Raw genomic sequence first — 10,274 nt, 5'->3', positions numbered from 1 at the left:
AATATATATATACATATATATATAATGACTTAGAGCAGAAGCTAGAACAGAGTAAAAACTTTCTAAATGCTTCTTCTTCTTCTTCTTGTTAAGTACCACAGAATTGGTTCTGAATCTTAGTGACCCTGTAGAGGGTTTCCAAGGAGCAGTTGGTGGGTTTTGAGCTTACAACCTTGCAGTTAGCAGTCCAGGACCCCTCATAAACGCTAGAAATTATATTTAGGACTGGTAGAACTATTCTGAGGTTCTAGCAGGACACCTCATAAATGCTAGCAATTATATTTAGAACTGGTAGGACTGTTCTGAAGTTCTGGTGTGATGCTGTAGGATAAGTAGTATAGTGTTGCTTTGAGTCAGAATCAACTCGAAGGCAGTTGACAACAACAAGACTGTTATACTTTCTTAGTATCATAAATTAAATATAAACAATTTGTAATTACCATGGTCTTTATTTCACTGCCTATAATTTTTGAGTCCAGATGATGTTTTAACAAACTGTGATTATAAAGCTGTGTATGTTGTTGCTATTTGCTGTTGTTAAGTGCTTTTGAGTTGGTTCACACTCATAGCAACCATGGAGTGTCTGGTGGGTTTGAAATGTCAACCTTGCAGTTAGTAGTCCAGTGCTTATTTTACAGCACCACACAAGGATTCTCAAAGCTATATGTATATATTACATAAAAACATTAAAAATTAAAATTAAATTAAAAAAAAACTCTTCTTTTTTATCATCATTAAAGTAAATGAATTAATTGTCCCATTACTTTGGCATAGTTGGGGAGGTTGCAAGTAGTTTATAAGAAATCAGATTTTATTTCCAGAGCCAGAAAATTATATTTGTCTACTTTTCAAAAACTTACACGTTTTTACTGTTTATGTAGAAATCATGACATATTAGCCTTAATTGTCCTTGTTTGCTGAAGTGTTGGGCATAAGGAGACTGTTTTTTCAACAAGCCATGGGTTTCTCGATTTCATTTCTTGATGTCTGTACTGAATTGTTCAGATTTTAATCCTTGCTTCTCTGGTTATTTTGTTTTCTATTCTCAGTTTGTTCCTTTTGTTTCTGGCTTACTGCTGGGATTCAAGCTAGGCAGTCAAAAACCAGTATAATTCCTAGATTTCTAGACTTAAATCTTAAAAGTCACCAAAGTAAAAAAACAAAAAACAAAAAAGTGCTTTAAAAGTATTATTTAAAACATCAAAAGATAACCCAAAATGTAAATTTTTAACAAGATTTCATTGTGTTGTTTAATCTTTCAATTAAGTTCTTTTTTTTCCCCTTCATATAAATTATTTCATGCCATTTGATAGTTATATTTTCACACTATATAATGTTATAATGGGCTTATTCTTCCACTTTGGGCAAGTTTACTCTAACACTCAGATCCCAAATCCATCAACTTAATTTGATATATTTCTGGATTTCTTAGTCCTTCATCAATGTTTCTAATATATGTGAAATTTGATCTACACAGAGAAAAAGTACACGTTCTCTGTGTCATGTTTTTAGAATATGTTAACAACAACAAAAACCTAAGTATAGAAAAAATTCTAAGAAATCTAAATATTATAACAATCAAATGAATTTTATTATTTTTTGTTGCTGTTTAAGTGCCATTGAGTTTGTTCCAACTGATAGTGACCTTGTATAGGGCTTTCAAGAAGTGACTGGTGAGTTTGAACCACTGATCTTGCAGTTGAAACCAAATTTATGGTCCAGTACTTACCCTACAGCGCCACACTAAGATTCCATTTTTTTTTTTTTTAACTTTAGCACATATTTTACATAATAATAAAAAAGTATAATCAAAATTGCAAAGTATGGCTCCTGGTTCTTGCCTTGTTGTTGTTGTTAAGTGCCGTCGAGTTGGTTCCGACCCATAGCGACCCTGTACAGGGTTTCCGAGGGTGTAAATCTTTACGGGAGTAGAAAGCCTCATCTTTCTCCCGCGGAGCGGCTGAGAGTTTCGAACCGCTGACCTTAAAGTTCGCAGTCCGATTCGTAACCACTACGCTACCAGAGCTCCTTAAAACAATTTTAATCTAGTTGGGAATGATCCAACTATGAAAAAAACACAATAAAGGATATTAAAAAGGGTATATAAATATATATGAATGTGTTACAAGAATAGAAAGATGTGAATGAGTAATCACAAAGCAAGAAGGTTATTCAGGGATATTAAATAATAACAGTGAACTAGATAGTAATTCATACATAAAGTCAGAGTGATGCTGTTTACAAAATGGTGAAATAGATGAGATGTTTGCAATGCTCTGCAAAACCAGTTGTGACATTCTTATCAATTACCTGTCCATATTATAATAATTTTCTGAATGCTATAGCAAAACATGGAGTCCTGGTGTGGCGCTGGGGGCTAATGAATTAGACTGTAAAGTCATTTGAACTGCAAGGTCAGTGGTTCAAGCTCACCAGCTTCTCCTTGGAAACCCTATACAGGGTCGCTATGGGCCAGAATCGAGTCTACGACACTAAACAACTGCATAGCAAAACATGCATATATTTGAATTTCAAACTAGCCTCAATTAAATGCAGAAAATAAGACCAAAGGTTTATAATCACTGGTTCATATTGGAAGTATACAATTCCGTAATAGTAATTTCCTTAATATGTGAAATATGAATTAGCACATTTGAAATGTTTCCTAGGTATTAGTATTTAGAATCTGAAAGATTTTGTTACGGACTTTGTGATGAGATGTGTAAGTATATTTGAAAATAACTAATATGATTTCAACATGATACCTGATTATCTCCCATTTGATCATTTTGGTTTTATAAAATAGTCATGTTCTCAGCAAGATTTGTCAATCAAGCTGAACCCCATTTCATTTGAAAACATTTCCAAGATTGTTTATTTACGTCTAACAGCCATTGCTATGTTTTCACAGCCACGCCTTGTGATGGAAGATTTTTGTTAACTGGCTCTTCTGGGTCCTTCCAGGCTGCCCATTACCCAAAGCTTTCTAAAGACAGTGTTGTTTGCAAGTGGATAATACGGTAATATGCTATCTTGTATTTTCTGTACTCAAGACATAAATTATTTCTATGATTAATAAATCTTATCACTTACTTGGAGTCCTGGTGTGGTGCTGTAGGATAAGCACTGAATTGTTAATTGCAAGGTTGATGGTTCAAACACACCAGTCTTTCCTTGGAAATCCTATATAAGATCGCTATGGGTGGGAATTGACTCAATGGAACTTAATAACAATGGCATCACTTACTTATTCCATTGTATTTTATTCCAGTCATCATTTTCATTAGCAATGAAACAAAGATCTATCTACTGCAGTATGTCCAAGAGGTTTTTCTCTCATTCTTAACCTTTCCAGATGATAGTCAAATGTGTGAACAATAGTATATAATAAATGGGGTCACATTATTGGGCTTGAAAGTAAGGTTTGTGTGTGTATATGCTTTTTCTGTGACTGGCATAAATTAAGTGTTTCCAAGGTGTATAGCACACAAGTATGGCTTTGCCTCACAAGAAAAATAATTTCTACAACCTTGGCTACAGAATAGTTCTCTCAATGTTCCAGTATCTATATGATTATCTCTCATGATGTGATTCAATCACAGGAATTAAGAGCTAGGAACATTCTCTATATCAATTATTTGGCTGTAAAATCTCAATTCAATTGACCAGTATAATCATTATGCAAATAAAACCAATAAGACTGCTGATGTCTGATTTACTCCAAAGTTCACTTTTGTAATTTTCACAGAGAAGGAGTTCAAGTTGTTCAACATATTCCAAGGGGGGAAATAATTTCTACTCAAAGGAATATAAGAAATACTGAAATAAATTCACTACAACTTAAAAAAAAAAAAGTGAAAAATTTTTCACAGTTTTAAATACGCTAACATGCACTGTAAAACTCCAAAATAGATTTTCTTATAAGTCACTAAATATTTTCCTCCTGCATGACACACAGAACAAGTGTTCTCTGAAATTCACGTTGAGAAGTTATATTCTACTTAGTTTGTTTCCCTTAACAGCTGGATGGGATTATTGTTTCCCAGTCTACAGGAACATTTTAATCATTGTGATGACTCACCAGAAAACTCAGGGAATCGATACGATAACTGATTAAAGAAGTTTAACAGGCACAATCACAGGTTCTTGTCAAACAAATAATAGGAAATGACCTCATAAAGTCTCATGTAGTCTGTTTTACAATGTAGACATACCCAAGCAGTGAAGTAGTATATAAAGAGAAGATTGGTGTAAGCAGACTTACTTGGCATTATTCAGAAAACCAATACAAAACAGAACATTTTGTTCTCTTTAAATAATTTCTGTTTTGGAGCTTTGCATCATGTATGACATATGCTATAATTAGAAACATAGTTTCTATTCTTTTCAGGCTGTAAGCAATATGTTACTTATGTGTTGACAGAAGGTTTTGTAGTAAAATTTCTGTGTGACAAATGGCAATTTCAAGTATTTTTTGCCAATTTGAAGTGTTCAAGAGCAAAGATAGTAGTTTGAAGACTAAAGTGCACTTGACCAAAGTCATGGTATTTTCAATAGTCTCATATATGCAAATAAAAACTGGACAGTGAATAAAGACAGTAGAAAAAATGATGCATTTGAGTTTTGTTGTTGGAGAAGAATATAAAAAATGGACTGTTAGAAGAACAAACAAATTTGTAGTAGAGCCAGAATGGCTAGACTTTGTCTATCATACGTTGTCAGAAGTATGATAGACATGATGTTGGAAGGCACTCAAAATGTGACTGGGGAAGAACTGCCTCCTAGATTGGGCCATGATGACATGAATATTGTAAAGCTTTCTGCACCTTTATTAGTTGATAGAGCACCACTCAAAATAAGAAGAAACAGCTGTAACCATCCATTAATACTCAAAACAAAGAGAAGTGATTCAACAGAATGTGTGAATATTTGGACAATATAATTAGTATCACATGCAAGTACATTTTTGCTATAGATAGTTTAAAAATAGCTGCACTAATACATTGACAGTAAACTTCCAGAGGTTCAGGCCTCATTCAGACAAGGAGGTAGAATTAAAGATATTATTACTGATGATAGCTAGATCTTGGCAGATAGCAGAGAATGCCATGAAGATGTTGAGCTGTGCTTTATTAACTATGCAAAGGCTTTCCACTGTGTGTGTCATGACAAGCTATGGATGATATTGTGAAAAATGGGTATTCTCAAACACTTGATTGTGCTCATGAAGAACCTGTATATTGGTCAACCAGAACATGGGGAAACTGAATGGTTTTAAATCAACTAATGTGTGCATCAGGGTTGTATTCTCTTACCTACTTATTCAATATGTATGCTGAGCAAATAAACCCAGAAATCGGATTATATGAAGAACGTGGCATCAAGATTGAGGAAGACTCATTAACAGCCTGTGATATACAGATGATATAACCTTGCTTGCTGAAAGTGAAGGAAATTTAAATATTCACTGATGAATATCAAAGACTAGCCTTCAGTTGGGTTGCACCTTAATACAAACAGAACAAAAATCCTCACCACTGGTCCAATAAATAACACCATGGTAACTCAAGAAAAGATTAAAGTTTTCAGAGACTTCGTTTTGCTTGGATCCACTTTCAAGACTCATAGAAGCAGAATCAAGAAATCAAACAATGCATTGCTTTAGTCAAGAGCTATCTAGCATTCAAGAACAAAAATGTCAGGTTGCAGACTAAGGTGTGCCTGACCCAAGACTTGATATTTTCAATATCCTCATATGCATGTGAAACTTGGACAGTTATTAAGGAAGAGCAAAGAAGAATTTATGTCTTTGAGTTATGGTGCTGGAGAAGAATATGAAAAGTATCATGGTCTGCCAGAAGAACAAGCAAACCGTGTTGGAAGAAATACAGCCAGAATGCTCCAATAACCAAGATGGTGAGACTTTGTCTCTCATACTTTGGACATATTATCAGGAAGGACAAGTCCCTGGAGAAGGACATCATGATTATTAAAGTGTAAGATCAGTGCAAAAGAGGAAGGCACTGAAAGAGATGGATTGGCACAGTGGCATCAGCAATGAGCTGAAGCTTAACAATGATTGTGAGGATGGCACAAAAATGGGCAGTGTTTCATTCTGTAGTGCATAGGATCGCTATGAGTTGGAATCCACTCCATAGCACTTAACAACAGCAACAAGTACGTATCAGATTAATTTTCAAGAAAGCGTTCAAAAATGTCTATCTGTATGAAAAGTAACCTTTCATTATTAATATGTAAGCTGAAAGTCTTTATTGTTGTTGTTAAGTGTTATTGAGCTAGTTCCAAATCATAGCGAACCTGTAAAGAGTTTTCAAAGAGTGACGGGTGAGCTTGAAACCAACCTTACTGTCCAGCGCATTAACACACAGTGCCCCACCAGGACTCTTAGATAAATCTTAAATTGTTTTCACTATAAATGGAAGAGGCATGCGTGCAAATTTTCTGTACCCTTAAGTACACAAAAGTTTCTTCTTTGAAATTTTATGAACAACAAATAAGCAACTTAATTATTGAGATATTTTAATTACTACTATTACAGGTAGGTAAAACTTAGAGGGCGTATAAGCACAGCCCATTAAACTTGTGATAAAATGATTATATAATTTATGCAATTGTGAAGTGCCATCAAGTCAGTTCTGACTCATAGAGATACTGTATAGAGTTTATGAAGAGTGGCCTATGAGTTTGATTCACCAAACTTGTGGTTAGTAGCTCAGTGTTGTCCTACAGTGCCACACCAGGACCTCAACTTGTGTAATAGTCTTCCTATTTTATTTGAGTTTTTTTTTTTTTTTACGGTTCATTTTGCTTCCCTTTCCATTGCTTAATGTTGAAAATAATTTTGAAAAATCCACTTTTGTTGCAGGGTGAGTAAGGGGAAGGCTATAAAACTAATAACTACAAATTTTTACATAAAATTAAGTGTACATTTCTTGATGAAATTGTAATTTTATTAGACATGTAAATAATCATACTTTTTCATATCGAAACTGATGACTGTATAAAGTGTTGAAGAATTTTGTTTCGCTTCCTAGTGATCAACCTGATGAGAAAAACAATGATTTTTCTATAATTTTGAAAGTTCAAAAAGTGAAGAAATATTTATGATGCAATTGAACTATATTTTGAGCTATACCTGCCAAGACAAGGAATTACATTTAAACAATTTTAACATATTTGCAATGGTTAAAAATATGGACATTGAAGATAATCTGTGTAAATTCAAATTTAAGCTTACTCAGATTCAAAATGTGTGACCTCAGGCAAATGACTTAATTTCTTTAACAAATTTCTATATCAATAAAGTAGAAGGAGCTCTGGTAGTGTAGTGGTTATGAATCAGGCTGCTAATCTCAAGGTCAGCAGTTTGGAAAAACCAGCTATTCAATGGGAGAAAGATGAGGCTTTCTGCTTCTGTAAAGATTTACAGCTCCAGAAACCCTATGCAGCGTTGCCATGAGTTGGAACCAACTCCACAACACACCACCACCACCACCAAGAACTCTAATTATATGGTCAAAGTCACTATTAAATGTGCTAATTGATGTAAAGTATTATGTTCCCATTCAGGGTTCAAAAAGTGGGTTATACAAAGGTAATACAAAATGCAAAAAAGCTAAACATACTAAGTTAAATTTAGAAAAGCAAGGATGCCATTTTCAAGCTCTGAAGTTAGCCAGAATGGTTATTATTATAAATGTGTATCAGGTATTATATACTTCAGTAATTTACTTTTATAAATTCCTGTGGAATAAAACAGTATGCACTTTTTATCTTTTCTCTCTTCAATTGTCTGTACTGAGAAAGTAAAAGATCCCTGACCACAAAGACTTCTAGGGTGTATCTCCAGCATCCCTTAGTTTCACAGCTTGAATACAATTGCATGAAGAAAAACACATTGTTCTCTTGCCTAGAGACACCAAAACTTTAATTAAAAGATCAGAAATCCTGAATGCTACTTTATTTCTCCCACCTCTGACTTCTTTAGTTTTGATGCCAGATGCCTTGAAGGTGTCATAAACAGGCTCTCTCTAATTGTCCCTGAACTGATCCTATCAGAAGCAGAGCTGGTATAAACAACCACTACCATCAGTTTTGCTCCTCTCTCAGTCTGAGCTGGGAAGAAGTAACCAAAAAACTCTGCTCCCTCAGGTTGCTTTCCTTATCCTCGCCCCCTGGATCCCCATCCCCATAGTCCTACAACCCAAGCAGACTTTACCAAATACTTCTTGAAAGTTCACTTTATGCCAATTTCCTTTTAAGAAAGACCCGAATTAACTAATACATGTTTTTGCTAATTGAAAGGAATTAAAGGAAAAGTCTCACTTTTACTAAAAAAAAAAAAAAGTGAAAAGAAAAACTAGTTGTTTTGCAGCATTCTATTAAAGAGCCAGAGTCCTGGTATTGTATTGTGGCTTAATGGGTCAGATGGCAAAGTCGTTTGAACTGTAAGGTCAGTGGTTCAAGCTCACTAGCTGCTCCTTGGACACCCTATACAGGGTTGCTATGGGTCAGAATCAACTCAATATCACTTCATAACAACAACAACAACATTAAAGAGCCAGTGCCTACATGGAGCTGTGACAGTGACCTTGCCAAGCACTTCCTACGGAATTACATTGTACATACCTCATTCCTGCTTTATGTAGACAATGTATTTATTATATTATCCCTGCACCTAACAACAACATTGTTATTTTAGGTTTTATGTGCAAATTTGGAAGAAGTTCTGGTAGCACAGTGCATTAGGCTGCTAACCACCAGGTGACTAACTCACCACCAGTCAATCAACTTAGGAAAGATTAGACTGCTCCTGTAAGGTTTTACAATCATGAAAAACCTAAGGAGGAGTTTGGCTATAGTGTGGTTATGAGTCGAAATTGATTCAATGGCAGGGGATTGGTGCTATTTGATATGATTTAGAAGATTAATTTTGGGGTCAGAGAACACTCAGAAATTTTCACCTCTAAATTAATGGTGGAGTCCTGGTGTGGCACTGTGGGTTAATGCGCTAGACTGCAAAGTTGGTTTGAACTGCCTGGTTGGCAGTTCATGCTCATCAGGCGCTCCTCGGAAATCCTATATACAGTCACTATGGGTCTCAAACATTTCAACAGCACTTTGCAACAATGACAAATTAATGGTAACTTCCTTTTCACTTTACACCATTTTAGCTTACAAAGATTTCACAGAAATAGTCTGCTTTCAGATAGCAGGTGAAACATGTATGTCTGTGAGATATGCGGTGGTGGTTGTGGTTATGTGCCGTGGAGTCGGTTCTGACTCACAGCAACCCTGTACAGGGTTTCTGGGGTTAAAAATCTTTATGGGAGAAGAAAGCCTTATCTTTCTCCCGCAGAAAAGCTGGTAGTTTCTAACTGCTGACCTTAAGACCTTAAGTCAGGAAAGATTGATAATAAGTAGATTTTGAGGTTGGCATGTGACTGGGCCATGTTTCATTCTGCTGAGCATAGGTTCACTATAAGTCAGTACCAACTTGATGGCACCTAACAACAACAACAACAACAAAAATCTAGTTTCTATAGCCAAGCAGGATCCTTGAGAATTATTGAGCTGTCTCAGAGAGTAACTCTGGAGAATACTGAGTAAACAGTGCCCACTAACCAAGACCACACAATGGGTTTTACACAATTCATCAGTAGTAGCCTGTCAACTCAAGTAATTGGTACCATCCAATCAAATATAGGTTAATTATGGGAAGTCTAAAGGTTTGTGCTGGGTAATATTCATTTGTGGCAAGAGTCTGGGTTTGGAAAATGGGATGAGAACCCTAGTCTGTAGGATAAATGAATACCTTAGTCAAGCAGTAGGGATGGTGATGCTCAAATGGCAACTAGTAGCATGCTAGCGCTTGAAGACATCTAACAGAAAGTCACAGTTTCCGCTTAAAACCAAACGGCCACCTCTCATCTGTCAGTTTGTCATATTGTGGTGGCTTGTGAGTTGCTGGGATTCTGAAATTTATGCCACTGGTATTTTAAATACCAGCAGGGTCACCCATGGTGACAGGTTTCAGATGAGCTTCCAGACAAAGACTAGGAATAAAGAGTGACAAACTACTTCCGAATATTTAGTCACTGAAAACCTTATGAATAGCAGAGTAACACTGTCACATATAGTGCCAGAAATGAGCCCCTCAGGTTGGAAGTCACTCAAAATGCGACCAGGGAAGAACTACCTCCTCAAAGTAGAATTGACCATGATAACGCAAATGGAGTAAAACCTGTGGGAGA

At 35.6% G+C, this 10,274-nt stretch overlaps 1 protein-coding gene across 1 annotated transcript in view; it reads left to right on the top strand.

Moving 5' to 3' along the window:
* The window catches only part of TMPRSS15 (transmembrane protease, serine 15), a 313,147-nt gene that overhangs the window by 76,115 nt on the left and 226,758 nt on the right, over positions 1 to 10,274 (top strand). The window contains exon 7 of the mRNA XM_006873157.1: positions 2,912 to 3,020. Within this exon, the coding sequence (XP_006873219.1) occupies positions 2,912 to 3,020 (109 nt within the window). The remainder of the gene's footprint in view (positions 1 to 2,911; positions 3,021 to 10,274) is intronic.

This window comes from Chrysochloris asiatica, unplaced genomic scaffold (assembly GCF_000296735.1).
Source record: "Chrysochloris asiatica unplaced genomic scaffold, ChrAsi1.0 scaffold00225, whole genome shotgun sequence".
Classification (NCBI taxonomy): Eukaryota; Metazoa; Chordata; class Mammalia; order Afrosoricida; family Chrysochloridae; genus Chrysochloris; species Chrysochloris asiatica.
Note: the sequence above shows the minus strand (reverse complement) of the source record. Positions and strands in the feature narration are given on the sequence as shown.